Source organism: Amphibalanus amphitrite, unplaced genomic scaffold (assembly GCF_019059575.1).
Source record: "Amphibalanus amphitrite isolate SeventyFive unplaced genomic scaffold, NRLGWU_Aamphi_draft 000359F_arrow, whole genome shotgun sequence".
NCBI lineage: Eukaryota > Metazoa > Arthropoda > Thecostraca > Balanomorpha > Balanidae > Amphibalanus > Amphibalanus amphitrite.
In genome coordinates this window covers 157,159-177,003 of record NW_024881853.1, presented here as the reverse complement: position 1 = coordinate 177,003, position 19,845 = coordinate 157,159, and the positions used below count along the sequence as shown (strand labels likewise).

At 46.8% G+C, this 19,845-nt stretch overlaps 1 protein-coding gene across 1 annotated transcript in view; it reads right to left on the bottom strand.

Annotated features, from left to right (window-relative positions):
* LOC122389476 (acetylcholine receptor subunit alpha-like) overlaps positions 1-19,845 on the bottom strand; it is a 62,805-nt gene that overhangs the window by 12,485 nt on the left and 30,475 nt on the right. The window contains exons 2-5 of the mRNA XM_043381584.1: positions 13,309-13,353; positions 9,328-9,437; positions 3,789-3,969; positions 507-622 (exon numbers count right to left, since the gene is read on the bottom strand). Of these exons, the coding sequence (XP_043237519.1) occupies positions 507-622; positions 3,789-3,969; positions 9,328-9,437; positions 13,309-13,353 (452 nt within the window). The remainder of the gene's footprint in view (positions 1-506; positions 623-3,788; positions 3,970-9,327; positions 9,438-13,308; positions 13,354-19,845) is intronic.

Sequence of the window (19,845 nt, the reverse complement as noted above, 5' to 3'; positions counted from 1 at the left end):
ATTGCTCTGGGAGCCACCATAATTGTGCTGTCAGTGCTGGCCGCCGCGCTGGGCCGTGCCCGCCGCCACAGCCGCAGCGCCGCGGCGAGCTGGGGGTACTGGGTCGATCGGTTTTGATTAACGCGTCGCTCCGGGCACCGGTCTGAGACACGACATCCATCAGCAGACGCTGACGGCGGCCCGCCCCCGTGTCAGCCCCCGGCCCGCCCCAAGTCAGTCTGCCGGTCTGTCCCAGTGTCAGTCCGTAAAATGCCAAAGGAAAAGAAAAAGAAAATCGGGACGGATGCTCTTCACCATGTGCATTCACAAAGCGGAATCGTCGTGAAAGCTGAGCTGAACAAATGTGATTGTTGGGAGCTACTTTTGGCACCGAAGTCAAGGCAAGATGAACACAAATTAAAAATTGTAATGAGCATGCTAGGTAAGGTGAGGCTCTGTTCCCAAACTGTCTAGTGTCTGCTGCCAGGTGCCCAGTACTTACACCCCATTTGGTTCATACGTCTCACCTGACTGCTGGGACGTCCAGTATGTCCCACTCCACAGACATGTAGAACTCGGACAGATCCACCCCTCTCTTCACCAGATCCTGGCCCTCGATCTCGTCAAAGTGACGCAGATCCACCTGCAACAAAGATAGTAGACGACTGCGAGATCATTTCAAATATAATCAAAACCTGTGGCTCATTATCAGGTTTTAAAAGTGACAGGGATCGGCATAATACTTCCAAACGTAGGAGTTTGGTGTCTTCTACTCTAAATCAAGTATTGTCGGATAAAATTCGCTAAATCGGGTGATTCTGCGCACCAATCTATCAGGGCCTGCCGGGCATCAATTTCTCTGGAGCTCAGGGGTCAGCAATGCGCTTTGCATGTTGCATTTGAGTGGCAATTCTTCTTGGAGCCGCTCTGGAGCCATGCATAAGTTGTGAAATGCCAGAGCCTGATACGCCTGCATCTTCGATTCCTCGCTCGCTCTCTCCCTCCCTCCCTCTCTTACTCCCCCTCCCACCCATCACCCCTCCTCTCTCTCTCTCTCTCTCTCTCTCTCTCTCTCTCTCTCTCTCTCTCTCTCTCTCTCTCTCTCTTTTTCTCTCTCCATCGGTTCAGTCGCAGACCGTCTCGATAAGTTTCAGTTACCTATACACCGACTATAGCTTATGTTACAAGGCTTGGCTGGAGGCTGCATTTTCCAGAGCGGCTGGAATATGGCTTGCGTTTTCTGCTAATTTATTGACAGGTATTAATTAAACCCACCCTGTGCTGGCACTCAGAGCCACTTTCATCACCAAGGCGAACAGCGAGCTTTTTCACTTGCTGGGCTTAGCTGGGCCTCTGCCACGGGACGTAAACAACACTGAGACTTTAAAAATAGGCATTAATTAGTAATTCCGTTATTCTAGGAGGAAAGATTAATAAATGGCACGTTTTAGCAGGTACTTGTTGGCAGGACAGGTACTTTAAGTTGTAGGTATTTCGCCTGGTAGAAATCAAAGACGCACGATTTGCGAAAAATAACAAACACTTACGAATATCCAGATGCCACGCAGCTTACGTTGCCCAAACATATCGCCACATTTGTTGGAAAGCTTGTTCTGCTTTTTCAGTCGTGACCTATACAATTTGACGCATCCATTAACTCGGTTTGGAAACGCAAAACCCCACATAAATGCTGTGGGAAACAAAGCTCGACTAAATGCTAATGTGATGGTTTCGCCGGATGGCGGCCGTTCCCCAAATCCAATCGTTCTGACCCCACCGATCTCGGCGCTCGCCCGCCCAAATATCTGCGCCGTCGGCTCGGAGCGCGCCCGCTCCGCGGCGTGCGGTTCGGCGCGGTGACCGTGTTTGTGTTTGCCTCTTGGAGCAGCGGCGGGCCCGTGGTCGACCTCAGTCGTGCCGTCGACGTCAGCGTCAGGGAGCGGGTCGCCGTCGGACTGCAGCTGGCAATCAGATTCCACGGCAGCCCGGCCCGACGGTCGGCGGCCGCCGCCGAATACCAAACCGGCCGAGAAACGGGCGGACCGTGCCCAGGGCCCGGTCGGCGGCGGCGCCGGCCGAATTCTGTCACCGCCCGGCCGGCCACCGAACGGGGTCGGATGACAAACCCAATCAGCAGATAGGCGCGTGGAAATTGGCCCGTATCAGCGCCGTTCGAACCTCCTCGATCATCCGCCAGTTGGGAGGCGCAGAAAGGCGATAGTGGAGGAAAAGTGGCCACTGTCGTTTATCTCTTACTCTTTCATTTACATTGATGTAAGAATTCAATTTCTCACCTTTTCCTCATCTTTCGTCTCTCTTTATATTTTCATCCTTCTATTTCACTCTCTCCTCTCTCACTCTCTCCTCTCTCACTCTCCCCTATTTCTCTCTCTCTCTCTCTCTCTCTCTCTCTCTCTCTCTCTCTCTCTCTCTCTCTTTCCCTCTTTCTCTCCCTCCTTCTCTCCTCTCTCTCTCTCTCTCTCTCTCTCTCTCTCTCTCTCTCTCTCTCTCTCTCTCTCTCTGTGCTCTTACACAACCGCTCCAGCCGAACAGTACCTAGATATACGAATACTGCGCTGTCTCAGAAGTGTCTGTAGTCGATTTACCTTATTGGGGTTGGTGCACCCAGGGGACCTGAGAGGCGGGCCCCGGCCAAGTGAAGGGAATTGGGAGCACATTGGACACAGCTCCGATCCGCCCCGGTCAGGCGGCTACCATTCCCCAGAGGCTTTGGACAGTGTGCTGTCTCTGTCAGAGGCGCTGTTCAATGTAGCGTTTGGTTGACAATGGACAGGAATGCAATGAAGTCGTCGGTGGTATGGAATTCAAGGACGTGCTGGTCTGATTCTTGTGAAGAGAATCTGTCAAGAAAACATGTTGAGTGATACCAAGACTGTCGAGAAACCCGCTTCTTCCATTCTGTGAGACTATCACTCATTGTGCTCTGACTTTGGGAAACCTGACGAGGCACGGAAGCCCGCCGGAGCCACCATTTATCTCCCGGTGGCCCGTTGACAAGTCAGTGGTTCATGTCGAGTGTCGGGCCGGGGCTCTCTCGGAGAGGCGGTATTCTGCTCCTATGGGCCTCTGCCAGTGCCTTCAGCCTTATGTGCTGAAATTGGACCGGAGTCAGACGGGAATGTGTGGAGAAGTTTGACTACGAATGAGGTCGTGCTGCCTTTATGAGGGGTATGTTATGTGTCTCATTTCTAGCATGTGATAATGGCAAGTGAAATGGAGGCTGGCTACATACCAGCGCGGGGATGTATAGTGTTTACGCTACGTAGCGCAGTAAGGCTGAACTAGCTTATAAAATATTATTCACTAATCACGCTTCAAAAAAGGCGCAGTGTCCCAGCCATTCTCGATTGTACCTAATCACTTGTAGGTTATTGCAATGACGAGATGAAAATAATTCTAGTAAAGTAATTTGAACTTTGCTCAACAAGCATTTCTATTTGCCTTCTTCAAAGTCGTCAAACATTAATAGTTTGTTCCAAGAGAACCCTGTTGTCAGAAACCAATCCAAGAAAAGGTTCACCGAAAATTAATTAGGAAGAAAGATATCGTTGGATCTTTGAGACATTTGTCCCCCAGCTGCCTGTACGATCTCTAGAAAATCAAGGATTATCAACGAGTCCAGTCGAAATTCACGGGAAATGTGGTATTGTATCAAAGCAAAGCATTTCCAAAGACGGCATTTGGAGCTCTATAACTTATAGATATGGACTCTTATCTGTGGAAGAATTCACGCCTTATAAATGGAAGCATACGCATTACGCAACAGAAAAAGAGCACTGTTTCCTCACCTGAAACCCGTCGTAGGTCCAGCTGCCAAACTTCATAACGCACGTCTGCTCGTCGAACGGGAAGTACTCGACGTCGATCTCGCACGAGGACTTGTAGATGGCCGGCGGCTCCCATTCCACCAGCCCGTTATAGTAGAGGGTAGCCTTCGTGGCCAGGGTCACCTCGAAATTGCCGTCGGCGCTGAGGGAGAGATGTGATGGGCGGTCAGCTGTGGTGTCCAGAGCCGCCGCCGAGCCCCGTCGGCGCCGTCGCTGCCGTCGCCACGACTGTCGTTTGCCGGTATACGGTCGTGCCGTCGTCGGGTGGCCGTGATTTGCAGCGGGTCTGTGCCGACGGGGAGGCGAGGCAGCACCGGCCGGCCGAGACGAGTGTCGTCATAAAAACAGCCAATGGCGCGGCAAGATAAAACTGCTGAATGGAGGACGGCCGTGCGGTCGAGCCAAGTTTGCTCGGATAAAAGGATAAGAGAGGGGCGTGGGTGGAGATGCTATACCCGGAGCGCTTGAAAGGAAGACCGGATGCGATGGCAGTGTCGGAGGGTTTGTTGGTTTTAGGAAGGAAAGCTGCTGGTAAAGGAGGGGCTGTGTAGACTAGTTGGCGGATTGAGAATGTGATCAATGAGAGAGAGAGAGAGGGAGAGAGAGAGAGAGAGAGAAAGAGAGAGAGAGAGAGAGAGAGAGAGAGAGAGAGAGAGAGAGAGAGACAGAGAGAGAGAGAAAAGACAGAGGTGGGAAAAAGTAGACAGATAGACAGAAGCAGAGGACACCCACAGCAGCAACATAGCATGATCATATTATTTGACGTTAACTAATTATGTCTGGTAACTAATTGCACAGATAACAGTAGTACAGTACAGTAGTACTACTGTTATCTGTGCTAATTGGTATGCATTATGCAAACTCTTTATTGGCAAAAGCGCATTATTGAAATTCGGTCTTGTGGACTTGAAATGGCGTTAGATAGGAAAACAATGACGCATCATGTTTACAACAAATCACAATTACCAAGTTTGTGGTAAACTTTCTGCGTTGAGACACGCAATTGTAAACTTCGGGCTGATTACCAGGGGCCGCACCCAGAGACGGCAGGGAGATCACGGTGCTGGGATGGCAACGCCACCGAACTCTTCGTTTCCACTGACGCTGTCGGTTACGACAATGAAATACTGCTACGGGTGGGTCAGACTTAATAAGATATGCCTGGATAAGCAGCAATGGAGCGCTCAGCATGGACGGTTACAGTACTTACATACCGACAACGCCAATATTGATTGAAAACTGCAAGACAACGATTAGAATATCGCCCTCACAGTTTTAGGAAAGCACTGTCTAAAATCAGCCCGAATTCAGCCCCGCACTCTCGGCATCTTTTATGCGATCAAGTATCGCCAGCATCGGGTACGGCCGCCACGACCTCGCCAATATCGGTGGCTGTCCGTATCGGATATGGTGGCGCATTTGTTCTCTGCACCGTGTGTGTGCCGTGGCGGAAACAATCAGAACCGGGCCGGGCCGCCAGTGTCCTGTGGCCGGCAGTCGGCTCGCCCCGTGTGTAGAGGGTACTGTGGCGGCCCCGACCTGCACGGGGTATTGACCCACTGGGAGCGCCCGACCCGCCCTGGTTACCAGACGCTGCCTGCACCGGAGATCAATTATCCTTGCACATGCTTTCCTTGAGTACTTACAGCTGTGCGCATTGTTCTGCATCCCAGTTCATGAGCATGCTTCTAAGAAACATATATTGTGAACAAAATGCTAATAAACCAAAATAAAGAACAAAATAAGGCAGATATTCCTATATCTATAACGACAGCGGCTGATAATGCTTTGCATGTATTTATGTTTTCTATGGCACGCCATTTGCAACAGTGAGTGACTGGTGAAGTAAACAATTACCGGTCTATTCGCGTCTAACAAGCCTAAGTATTTAACCTGAAGAGCGCACTCACTAATGCCATCTCTTATCACCCTGATGGACAATTCTGCTGATCGCAGGGAAATTGTACCGCCAATCACATCAGGGGATCGGTCGCCCGTGCTGGAGGGGGAAGGGGGGGGGGGGTCAGTAGGCGTCGGGGCACAATGGATGTGACGTCGCGGCGAATTAATGAATGCGATTAGTCCGAGTCGCACAAGAGGTGGCGAGCCTGAGCCGATGCTGACAGCGGCAGGGCGAAATACCAGTGAAAGGGCAGTGGGAGACAGGGAAAGACGGAGAAGGGCGCTCTCAGAGACAGAAAGAAGCTCGATGGGAGACAATGGCTGCTTTATAGGAGACGAAAAGATGCTCTTTGAGTGGGGTTCTGTACAAGATAAAACGAATGCTTTTTAGGTTCAGAGAATCAGAGGCATTTCTTGTAGACTGATGCAGGTCTCAGATTTGGATAGACTCAATCAACATAAAACCAAAAATCTCCGAAAACATATTGGCACTGAAGTAGGTAGTTGAAAAGTCGTAGTTGGAACTCGGAAGTAGGCGAGCCGCTACACGAGCAGTGCGCTCACGCATCTAAAACAGCGTCTTACCTTCATGAGCTTAGCCCTTAGGGTAAAGAACGGACATTGAACATGGACACATTGGAGACGAAATGACGCCTTCGGATGCAAAAGGACGCCCTCAAATGCAAAAGAACGCTCTCAGAGACGAAATGACGCTTTCAAAGATGGTGAACTCTGCCGGAGACGCTTATCTAAGTGAGTACGTCAGAGGCAGCGACAATCTCATTATCCAGATAAGTGACGATGAATGCTTCGTAATCGGTGTCGATCTCAAGAAAATTGGATAATCAATTGATCCGGCGTTCTTCACTGGTATGATCAGAAAAAGAGGGTGACTCTTTGAGAAAGACAGCTCTGCCAGAAAAGTAGAAAACTAACTGCATAGCAACGTAACAAATTTCCTAAATGCACATAATCCTCTTGATAGAGAAGTTTGTATCAGATGCCTGCAGTAACTGTCCGAGCGTCTTCCCTATCTCTGAGTTCGGAGAAGCGGTGGGGCGTGTTTAGCCCCCGGCTACGGCCCGGCTCAGCGTCCGGACGAGCCAGTTCAGCTCTGTTGCGGACACCGAGAGCTGCTCAGAAGCCAGCGGTGCCGTGGAGCCCGCCCGGCGCCTGCTTAACGAGGGAGGGGGCGAAGCAGCGGCCTCATTGTGTCTCGATAACGAGCCTCGCCCCGAGAACGACACTCGTTCATTAGCGGAGAGAGACAGCTGGGATTTCAACAGAGCCTCCGACCCGGCCCGAGATACTGGCAAACTGTTTAAAGGTGAGCGGAAAAAATGCATAACTTTCGTGTAGCTTGTGAGATGTTTGAACACTGTAGCCAAAGCAGAGTTGGGCAGCGTCTTAGATCAGCCTCTGAAGCTCCGTGTAATATCAATTCGGGCTGCTGGACCAGCTCCGGTCGGCTGCTCGCTGAGCTTCTCTCCACGCGAGCCGAATCGAACCCCACTCGGAAACTTCAAAGGCTCGGCCGGCCGGTCGGACGGACGGCTCGACGCTTTACAGTGCCACGCGACTAGACTCTGTGTCGGCGGTAGGGGAGAGATAAGGCGGCCGACCAGCTGGTTTATGTTCGTGTCCGATTTCCTTGAAGCCCCGGGTCGGGGCGGCGCCGGTTGCGGTCACATAACTCAGATGCCGCCTGGCGCGGCCCGCTGTGCTCTGGTGACTGGGGCGGGCTGAAAACACTGGCGTCGGCGGGCGGTGGCGCCGGAGTGCCGCCCCGGCCGCGAGTTTCCTAAGTGTGGAACTATTCATACCGTCGCCCGTTCGAGTGACGTCATCAGCTGGCGCTGGCGGCTAGGTGCATGGATTGGCGGGTCCTTAAGTTGGCGAAGAGGCGGAGCCAGTTATCCTGCGTAAATATTTAGCCAGTCTTAATTTTAGCGAGTTCCCTAGTTAGAGAAATAGCAACTTGTTCTACGTGAATATATAACCGGTGTTATTTCAGTTGTCGTTCGTGCATTGGCCCACCTTGGAAACATATCTCCTACGAGGTGCTTGAGTTTTGTCGGTGGGGTTTGTGCACTGCGTTTCGCTTCAGCATTGAGTAAATGTCTTCAGTATTACGGCTGGTGATACTGCCTGTCGGCGTTGAATGATGTTTGACACCAATAGGACACAGATTAGCAGGTAGTGCGGATTTATTATTAGCAGACTTATTGGCCAGATTATTAGCGGATTTATTATTTATTTTATTAGCAGGTAGTGCGGATCTATAGTGCGGATAGTGAGTGACGCCATCTGGACCGATGCTGGAGATGGTAGCGCCACCTGCCGCCACTTACCTAACTGCTCGCTACTTGCAACAGTGCCTGGCTGGTGCTGTGTGCTGATTGTTTGAAGCGTAGTACCTTATGACGCACAATATAAGGTCACTTTGCAAAATTTGAGGAGCATGGACGAATTAATTTGTGAGACATTGACGCCTTAGTAATACGTAATTGTTTCCAACACAAGCTACGTATTAGATTTCAATGTATTGCTCAACTTCCCATAATAACACCAGGGGCGCTAGTGCCGCGCGCCGCTAGCCTATAATCGTGCAGCGATTGGTAGGCCGACTGTGAGCCATGACGTCACAGCCTGTAACGTCATCTTGGCGAAGCTTACGCCAATCAGAGACCCTAGGTATGGGCAGTTCCACACTTAGGAAACTCGCGCCCCGGCCGCCCCAGGACAGCCGTCGACCAAACGGGAGACGGCCGGGGCAGCCCAACTTGGCCCGCTGGTGACGTGTGGCCCGTAGTTGGCCCATATTTCACAGAGCCTGGGTAGCCGACAGGCTCGAAAATAACCTAATGGTTCTTAAATCAGCATTTTTCTTAACGAAGTTAAATTAGTTGCGATTTTTCAAGCTAATAGACTATCCTCGGCACCTTATAAACTCGGCTCGTTTGGATGCTCGAGGATCGTCTCTCCGTCATTAACTAGAACGGCCGTATAACAATAGCGCCGATCAAATGCTAGGCATGGCAACTGAAAGAGGAAACATTGTTTCAATAAGTATTTATTGAGCAGCATTTATTTTGCTTGTTATTTGAGATACAAATTAGTAAGGGAATTGCATCCTAATTCTCCTTTAAATTTGCTTACTTCGAACGTAAAATTTGCACTGCATTTAACAAAGCAATTGCTAAAAATGAATCGGGAACTCCGATGTCATTTATCAGCTAAAACAACTGCTCTTTCACACGATCAGAGGTGACGAGCCACAACAATAATCCAGAACTCTGTTACACTATGTAACACACAAAGGCACGTTTGGTTTACGGCTGTTCTCTCCACGCGAATGCAAGCAGCAATAGATAAAAACAAATGACCTTCAAAATGCGCATGCGATTCCAATGTCCAAAATATAATTACAAATTATTTAGACACATAGTAGAAGCTCATAAGGTAACTGAATGCGAAGCATGTAAGCTGTACTTACTTTCAAAAACTCACACGTACAAGATACGAACTTATATGATTGTCTCATAAATCACGAGCAAAACCGTTACGCGGAAAAAAGTGACTTCATCTAGCCGCTTACTTGTTATAGAGCACAATGTCGGGTCTCCAGATGTGGTCGGAGGGCACGTGCAGCATCTCCACTCCGCCGTAGTGATCAGGTGACCAGGTCAGCTTGTAGTCGTACCATGCCTGACCAAACGACATAAAGAGTCATGTGGACACTGGGACATTTAAAGCGAGCTGTATGGGACGCTGTTATCAACTTGTATGCGTGATTTGTGGTAAGAGAAGTTGGAAAGCCCAGCCCGAAATCTGTACGCCGCCAGCGTATGAATTCCCACCACCATCGCAGCGCTGCTCACGCTGTATCCGATCCCCTCCTTCCTCCCTGTAGTCCCTCCCTTACCTCACTCTCCACCGGGGCCCTTAACCCTCGCCCTGGCAGGGCATTTTTCATAACACGGCCTGGCAGGGGGGGGGTCGATGCGACCCCCCTCGCGATTGGCTCCTATGGCACCTAGAAACACCAAATTTCGTAGGTAGGTGGGCCCCTTGGAGTTCTCGCCCCCGTGCAAATTTGGTTGCTCTAGGTCAATATTTAGGGGGGTTTTGGGGGTATAAATGTAAAAATTTCGCTAAAAACAGGTCAAAAGTTTTTTGCTTATAACTTTTATAACTAATTAAGATAGAGCAAAAAGAAAAGCACCAGTGAGCTCAGCACGTCAAGGCGCGTCGAATGATATACTTTTTAGCTTGCTTAAGTGTACTTAAAGTTTTTTTCTTAAATTTTAAGTAAACTTAAATTTATAAATTAAGTTCAAGTTAACCAAATTGCATCATATCGCATATCATTAGATTTGGCTGATCACCAGGAACACAATGATACCATTTTTAAGCTCTAGCGTCATTATGTGCCAAGTTATTGGCAAAAACGTCATTTAAGATTCAGATTCAGATTCAGATTCTTTATTTACGACAAATCCATAAAGCATGGGTTTTCATTGCCACTCGTCATCTTGATAAAATAAGAATGGTATAGGCTTATAGGCAGTATTGACAGGCCAAGATCCACTTACTCTACCCACAACCATTTTGCTCTCTCAAGAGATACCGTCGCAGGCAGCGCCTAAAGCCTCTCGCGTCGACACGGAACGGCAGACGATCGTAGTCTCTGACAGCGCCATAGCACAGGCGTCGACGTCCCGCCTCAGTGCGTATCCTGGGCAACGCATGGTGGCCTACAGTACGCGTCTGGTACGTGTGCTCTGCTGTGTGCCCTATCGTGCTCGCAATAGCTTCTGGTCTTCCTGTGGTGACGACAGAATGCACCATACAAATCCGATGATACCTGACAAGGTGGTGAATGTCCAGCCAATGCAAGTCGCGAAGTATTTGACCTCAGTTGACCTCATTTGACCTGACCCATGGATAAGTACAGGGACCCGCAGTTGCTACTGTACAGTGACCCTGAGTAAATTGTCCCAGCACCCTCACAGGGAACAACGATAAGCTGTCAGAGGGTACTCACAGGAAACCTCAGCTGCTCTTGTACAGGGACCAGCAGTCGATATCAATGTTATCGGTTGTTACTGGACAGGACAGACGGTTAGACTTGGGGTTCGTGTACAGTAGCAACTGCGGGTCCCCGTACACCAAACAAAGAAGCACCAAGTGACCTGCTGTTAAGTACTGTGGTTTCAAAGCACAAAAGTGTTGGAACGAAGCGGATATCTCCAGTATTTTCCGAATTTAGTAATTTACATAGGCTTAACATTACGACGCAATGACCTCTAACTGACCTCAGGTCAGTGACCTCAAAAAACCCGAACTATATGTTATACAACTCGATGAACTTAGAACATCGTGAAAGTTTGAAGGAAATCAGTCCAAAACTGTGAGTTGGACAGGTGCAAAAAGAAAATTGAAATTTGACCATGACCTTGTACCGGTTTTTCTGATCTGGTGACCTGACCCTAGGTCACTCGGACCTGAAATTTTCAGGTGATATGTAAAAAGGTTGCCCCATAGGCTGTGTCAAATTTGGCGGCGCTGCGCGCCGCCGTTTATACGCTATCTTCGAAAAACCTTAGGGGAGGTCGCATCGACCCCCCCTGCCAGGGCGAGGATTAACCTCTCCCCACCCTTCCGCCCCGCCCCCATATCCGGGTCACCGCTTCGAACCAACGTTCAAAGTCGGCTAAAATCGTCCACGGCACTGCTGGCGATGGGGTGCAGTCAACTGGACAGACCAACTCAGCCGGGAAAGGCCCTCTCAATCGCTCCAAAGAGTGAGATATGGCTCGAGAGAAGCCCTGACGTCCCGTCAGACCACCAAGCTTTCTCTGAGATTGCGGCTGGGTCGACCAAACTTTGCCCGATATCCTCAAGTGTGTCGGTGTAGCTTCAATACAGCCTGACAACATGGCTTACACTTAAGACTGAACTCGCAAAAGTCACAAGGTCTGCCATTCGTTGATGGTAAACTTTTCCCGTTATCATATGGTACGAATGAATGACACGACGGACACTGATATTTGGCGTTTATACCTCATTTCGGAAGACGAGATTCGTTCATAAAATGTTCATTGGTCGACCTATGATTCGGGCTCATGAATCATAAAGAATGAAAAAAACTGAAATTTACCAAACTTCTGCCGGTGCCGGTAGTCTTAACCCGCGCCCCGCTGGGGGGGGGGGGGCAGAATCTGCCCCCCTCCCGTTTTTCGCCAATAACTTCTAAACGCGTTACGCAAGCGACGTCAAACTTTCAGTATTTTATCATACATCAATTTGACACGTTCCCTGAAAATTTGAGCGAAATCCGTCGGAAAATTTTTGAGAAATTGACGTTTTAGTGACGTCATGTCCGCCATTTTCGCCTCAAAAATGGCAAAATTTCAAACGCCGCTAACATCTTCATTTTTAAAGGAATCAAGACGTAACAAAAAAGGTTATACGTGATTCTACCTTGTCTATCAAATGGCTATCTCGGTTTTTTGAAAATTTTGGATTTTGGCAAAAATTTTTCCAAAAAACTGACTTTTTTGGGAAAATATTTATAAAATCCAAAATTTTGAGTTTATAAAAAAAACGGATTATATGTCAAAGAAGTGGTCTATGTGAACCTACATACCAATTTTTAGAAGAATCGGTTCAAAAATGTGGGAGTTATTCAAAATTTTATGACGTCACGACACACAATTTTTTTGAAAAATGATTTTTTTGGAAGTTCTAGACCTCGTACGGAAACAAAAATAGCACCATTCGATTCGCCGTGAAAAACTGCATCGGATGGACACCTTTTTAGGCCTTAACAACCAACTTCAAAATTTGACCTCACTTGACCTGACCTTGACCTGACCTCGACCTGAAATTCATCCAGAGGTGGTCCATATCACTTTATTGAGTGTGCCTATTGAATTCCATGAGTAAAATGACCCATAAAACATGTGTCGCACATGCCCTTTTCTTTATTTTGTTTTTGGTGACCTGACCTGACCTGACCTGACCTTGACCTTGACCTTTGAATGACATTGTGTGCAACGAATATGGTCTTGGTAGTCTAAGAACACGTTTTTGGCAATCAGTCTCAGTCCATTCTTCGGCAACTACGGTGCAAGGCCGATACTGTAGAAACTTGCATTTTGTACCCTTGACCTGACCTTGACCTGACCTCTGACCTACTTAAGCAAAAAAATTTGAGCTCTTAAGATCCGCCTTTTTGAGAGCTTTCGATTGCCGTTTTCCCCGTCTTTCTACGACCATCGGTTCGGAAGTTAGACAGGGGGGGGGCAGAATCTGCCCCCCCCCCCCAGCAGGGCGCGTATGGCTGAATAGCCCAGCGGGGCGCGGGTTAATACATCTAGACGATAAGCATTTTATGTGATAATTGTGCAAAAAAGAGACGCAACATGCGTAGTAAAATTGACAAACATATAAACATAACTCGCAGAATGAGAATGGTCTTTGCGTAACCACGATGATCTATATTCTATATCATATAAAAAAAATGTTCGGACCCTTTTACATATTAATTAGTACTAGGAATGTAGGTACTCACGTGTTTTACCCACAGGTTGGTTGTCATAATTTGACTCTTCAGGTTCTGAAACAAGGGTGCAGAGCACAGATTAATGTGACGTTCTTGTTGTGACGGAGCGACACATTGTGCAGTTCGGAGTTTGTTCATGAGCAGCTGGTACCCGATCAGAAATAGAACTGGAGCTCACGCCCGGATGCATTATGATGGGGGCATAAAAAGCTTTACATGATATATGGTATGCTGTTTGCTATCAAGGAACGGCCAATTTTATTTATGGTAAAATGCAACTATGAGATACTGAACAGTAAAAGCGCTGGAATGTTTACTGGACTGTGCTCAGAGACTGTAATATTCACAACTTGTTTCGTTGAATTATTCATGAGCCATGTATCAGACTTTTTATTTCCTTTGCAAGATAACTATATGTATGTTACAGTTAGTATGCGAAATCCGTTAGTTTGCAACGCAACTAGTTTCGTTGCAAACTACCTGACCGGCCAGGTAGTTTGCAACGAAACTAGTTCCGTTGCAAACTAACTGACCGTCCAGTTAGTTTGCAAACTAATTAGTTAGGATGCAAACTATAGTTCGTTTTTTTTCAAAAGGACGCTGGCTCCAAGTATGTTTTTCGAACAAGCACGTGTTTTAGCGAGCAAAACGAGCAAAAACTGAACCTGAGAAAATCGAACGTCGACTAATTTTAACATGTGATTTCTTCCCGATAATTTCCATATGTGCGTTTTGGAACCATATATGAGAACAGTGGTGACGTCATACTGTCGAACATGTATTGTAATGTAACTTATAACTATCATGGACGGAACTGCTTACTCGATTATAAGCTCGGCAACAGTGAAAAACTAAGTTTAACCCAAATTCGTTGACACTTGTCTCATTGCACGGACATTTGGGTGCCTGCTGCCACCAGTGACGTCATCATAGTATGTTCATTTTAAGAAACAATTTCCAGCTACTTACCGTGCACAATTTGAAATCGGTTATTTTTTCGGTAAGAAATTCTTCGCCAGACACTGAAGCTGCCAAAACTCACGTGAAAGCTTTGATATTGAACTTTGAGCCAGCGTCCTTTTGAAAAAAAAACGAACTATACCTATAGTTCGTTTTTCTTAAGTTTGCCCCTCACTGTAAACGTCTCCTTGAACACAGCACGAGAATTGCTAGCTGAATTACTGAGAAAACTGGTTGGCGCACAATGTATTGGAGATATGAATAATATTTTCAAAATAAGTTTGGAGCACAGACGAAGTAACGTTAATGTTAAACGCCGTGCAATTTATTAATTAGTTCAGACATAATTCCTGAGAAGTCGTCTATCACTGTGGAGCTGTAGGTATGGGCAAATACGAGCTATGAGTCTGTGAAATAGTAAACAAATTTGATGAAATTGATCGTCTGTGAAATCTGGTGATATCAATGTGCGCAAACCAGTTTTCTCAGTAATTCAGCTAGCAATTCTCGTGCTGTGTTCAAAAAGACGTTTACAGTGAGGGGTAAACTTAAGAAAAACGAACTATAGGTACGTTGCAAACTACCTAGATACTTTGCAACGGAACTAGGTGTGTTGCAACGGAACTAGTTGTAATGCGAAATCGACGAGGCAGTGGCTCTATTTGTCGGTTATATTCAACTTTTATGTAAATTTTAACAACGGTTGTTAAAACAAATCTGTGTTTTTCTAACGGGTGACACTAGACATAAGACGGGTGGTCACATTTAGGATAAAAACAGTGAATTAATCGGATTCGACTATATAGTACATAACGTTACGATCACTGGCGGATCCAGAGGTGGGGAGCGCCCGAAATCGCTACGCCATCCACGCAGCGCCCGAAAGCGACAAATATTTACTGATCATGAGAATGAAACGAAAACTGAACAACTTTTATAATCAAATACTTTTTTAGACTGCACAGCCGTGTGTAAGGATTGGAATCAAAATCCGAAAGGTTTTTGGAATTAGGAGAAACTTTTTGGGATTATGTCTCCCGCAACGTTTAAGACCATCTTTCTGGAACCGCTAGTGATCACCATAAATGCGTAGACATAAGCGGAAAGAAAGGTTCTGCTGCCGATTTCGGAATAGGGGAGACCCGGGAGGTATGGGCCCCCCGAAGGTATAGACCATCACAGTTTTGAAGAAGTGTTGCGTATTTTTACACATTTGACTGCGTAAACTGGTAGCAGCCAGTCCGTTATACATGACCCATGTGATTTCCGAAATCTTCCTCAGTCTTCTTGGCAATGAGCGGTGATAAAGCGTGTTTGCCCTCTTCGAGTAAAATACGGTACATACAAAAAAAAAATCGTGATAAATTTGAACCAGGCTCGTTTTATGATGTCAGACCAGCTCTAACATAAAGTTTAACCCGGCAGGCGGTGGGCCTCCCGGCCACCTTCCGCGCGGTGGGGGGGGGGGCATTTTTTGCCCCGCCGTATCTCCAAAACTACTGGACGGATCCGGAAAAATTCAAACGGCGTCCGATAGCCCTGTCAAATTTGTGAAGGGAAACCAAATTTCATTGACCTCGGGGTCACCGATGACGTCACAGGTCAGGTCAAAGATAAAATGTTTCACCGTTCACGGGTCTTCTAGGGAAAGCGCTATAACACCGATTAAAACGCATTTTGTCGAAAATCAGCGATAGGGCGTCAGTTGTCTAGTACATATGTTGCTATAAGAGGTCACTGGTCATACCAGGTCAGGTCACAGGTCAGGTCACCAAGGGTCACCACATGAACCCAACTTTACTAAGGTTGCGCGATGCATGTTTTATGGCCAATTTTTCATTTCCAACTCAATGGTGTTGGTTATAAGACCATCAGGTACGGTTTAGGTCACTTTCTGGTGGAGGTCAGGTCAAGGTCAGGTCAAAAAAGGTCAAATTTCAAAGTTGTTCGGTTTGCATAAAATGGATATTGATTCGATGCAGCTCGTCACGGGGAGTCTAATGGTGGTCTTTGTTTTGCGCTACTAGGTATAGAATTGCTAAAAATTGAGTTTGAAAAATTGACATCATCGATTTTGAACTATTTTTTATTTTTGGGGGTCAAAATTCAAAACTTTAAAAATTCGAGATAGCAGTTTTATAGCCCGTTTAATTCTACACCTTTTACATCTTAAACATTTTTCTGTATCTCTAAAGCTGTAGGCCTGACAGCTCTTCCCGTGAAACCTTTTTTGGGTCGAAAATGGAAGAAATGACGTCACACTGACGTCATTAGCGGCCAACCTATCATAGCCTTTGGAAATATTTTTGGTCATAATGTGCAATAGCTATTTACGGGAGGGTACTGAAAGTTTGGTGACGATCAGCGCAGTGGTTCTGGAGATATATCAAAAAAGAAAAAACTAAAGGGGGGCAAAAAATGCCCCCCCCCCACCGCCTGGAAGGTTAAAGCATGCAAATTAGGACTGGATAGACAATTTGAAGCTTTGTTGCAAGAGTATGAGCTGAGATGCTACGCACATTTTGGCGTCCTAGCCGAGAGGTTCGGGCTACCCACCCCCGTTGATCCTAAATCAATGAAATGATGCTTTCATTGAGCGCAAGGTCGAACATTTAACTGAAAATTTCATTCGAACAGAAAAAAAATATTATTTATCATATTCCGTGGAGCATGATTGAGTTTACCAAAATACTTATGTGCCCAAGTGACCTCCATGAAGTAAGCTGTTGGCCGCTTATGCGGTGGCTCTAAGAGAGATCAAGGTAGATACCAGCTACGAGTATTGTTCTCATTGTCGAGAAAAGAATATGAAACATAGCACCGGCCCATACCTCCCGGTGTATTTTGATGGATCGAAAAAGCGCATGATTTATTGAAAGTTATCTCGAGACAAAATAGTTGGTCCCAGATGCCTATTATCAGGCACACTTTGCAGGCGAAAGGCAATTTCACGTGCACAGAGTGAATAACCGGGTGTAGCCACTGCCCACTGGAAGAAAGTTGCCTTTTCACAAAACCGGCCCATACCTCCCGGGTCTCCCCTATTCCAGAACCGCGCCGCTGACGAGCTCCTACCTCCACAACCGATCAGCCTGTGACGCAGCCCGCCCTTTGATCATTGGCTGTTACCGAATGGCCCGGCACCGCTAGGTCACCTGGCTAGGCAAGTCGCAGTAGGAGTCGGCCGTTGAGACAGATTCTTGATCGCACGCTTACCCCGGACCACGGGCCATGGGACAATACAGTTCAGTTCTGTTCTGTGCGGCGGCGATGGTGACTGGTGTTAGTGTGTGTCGCAAAAAAAAAAATCAAAATCGCAAAATGCCCCCCCCCCCCCCCCGGAACTGCCCCTCCTCTGGATCCGCCAGTGATCGTCACATTATGTAGTCTAATCTGGTTAATTCACTGTTTCATCCATGAATGTGACCACCCGTCCTACTCTTATGTCTAGTGTCACCCGTTAGAAAAACACAGCTTTGTTTTAACAACCGTTGTTAAAATTTACATAAAAGTTGAATATAACCGACAAATACAGAGCCACTGCCTCGTCGATTTCGCATTACAACTAGTTCCGTTGCAACACACCTAGTTCCGTTGCAAAGTAACTAGGTAGTTTGCAACGTACCTAGGTAGTTTGCATCCTAACTAGTTAGTTTGCAAACTAACTGGACGGTCAGTTAGTTTGCAACGGAACTAGTTTCGTTGCAAACTACCTGGCCGGTCAGGTAGTTTGCAACGAAACTAGTTGCGTTACAAACTAACGGATTTCGCATACTAACTGTAACAGTATGTTACAGTTAGTATGCGAAATCCGTTAGTTTGCAACGCAACTAGTTTCGTTGCAAACTATCTGACCGGCCAGGTAGTTTGCAACGAAACTAGTTCCGTTGCAAACTAACTGACCGTCCAGTTAGTTTGCAAACTAACTAGTTAGGATGCAAACTATAGTTCGTTTTTTTTTTCAAAAGGACGCTGGCTCCAAGTATGTTTTTCGAACAAGCACGTGTTTTAGCGAGCAAAACGAGCAAAAACTGAACCTGAGAAAATCGAACGTCGACTAATTTTAACATGTGATTTCTTCCCGATAATTTCCATATGTGCGTTTTGGAACCATATATGAGAACAGTGGTGACGTCATACTGTCGAACATGTATTGTAATGTAACTTATAACTATCATGGACGGAACTGCTTACTCGATTATAAGCTCGGCAACAGTGAAAAACTAAGTTTCACCCAAATTCGTTGACACTTGTCTCATTGCACGGACATTTGGGTGCCTGCTGCCACCAGTGACGTCATCATAGTATGTTCATTTTAAGAAACAATTTCCAGCTACTTACCGTGCACAATTTGAAATCGGTTATTTTTTCGGTAAGAAATTCTTCGCCAGACACTGAAGCTGCCAAAACTCACGTGAAAGCTTTGATATTGAACTTTGAGCCAGCGTCCTTTTGAAAAAAAAAAAACGAACTATACCTAGGTACGTTGCAAACTACCTAGATACTTTGCAACGGAACTAGGTGTGTTGCAACGGAACTAGTTGTAATGCGAAATCGACGAGGCAGTGGCTCTATTTGTCGGTTATATTCAACTTTTATGTAAATTTTAACAACGGTTGTTAAAACAAATCTGTGTTTTTCTAACGGGTGACACTAGACATAAGACGGGTGGTCACATTTAGGATAAAAACAGTGAATTAATCGGATTCGACTATATAGTACATAACGTTACGATCACTGGCGGATCCAGAGGTGGGGAGCGCCCGAAATCGCTACGCCATCCACGCAGCGCCCGAAAGCGACAAATATTTACTGATCATGAGAATGAAACGAAAACTGAACAACTTTTATAATCAAATACTTTTTTAGACTGCACAGCCGTGTGTAAGGATTGGAATCAAAATCCGAAAGGTTTTTGGAATTAGGAGAAACTTTTTGGGATTATGTCTCCCGCAACGTTTAAGACCATCTTTCTGGAACCGCTAGTGATCACCATAAATGCGTAGACATAAGCGGAAAGAAAGGTTCTGCTGCCGATTTCGGAATAGGGGAGACCCGGGAGGTATGGGCCCCCCGAAGGTATAGACCATCACAGTTTTGAAGAAGTGTTGCGTATTTTTACACATTTGACTGCGTAAACTGGTAGCAGCCAGTCCGTTATACATGACCCATGTGATTTCCGAAATCTTCCTCAGTCTTCTTGGCAATGAGCGGTGATAAAGCGTGTTTGCCCTCTTCGAGTAAAATACGGTACATACAAAAAAAAAAATCGTGATAAATTTGAACCAGGCTCGTTTTATGATGTCAGACCAGCTCTAACATAAAGTTTAACCCGGCAGGCGGTGGGCCTCCCGGCCACCTTCCGCGCGGTGGGGGGGGGGGGCATTTTTTGCCCCGCCGTATCTCCGAAACTACTGGACGGATCCGGAAAAATTCAAACGGCGTCCGATAGCCCTGTCAAATTTGTGAAGGGAAACCAAATTTCATTGACCTCGGGGTCACCGATGACGTCACAGGTCAGGTCAAAGATAAAATGTTTCACCGTTCACGGGTCTTCTAGGGAAAGCGCTATAACACCGATTAAAA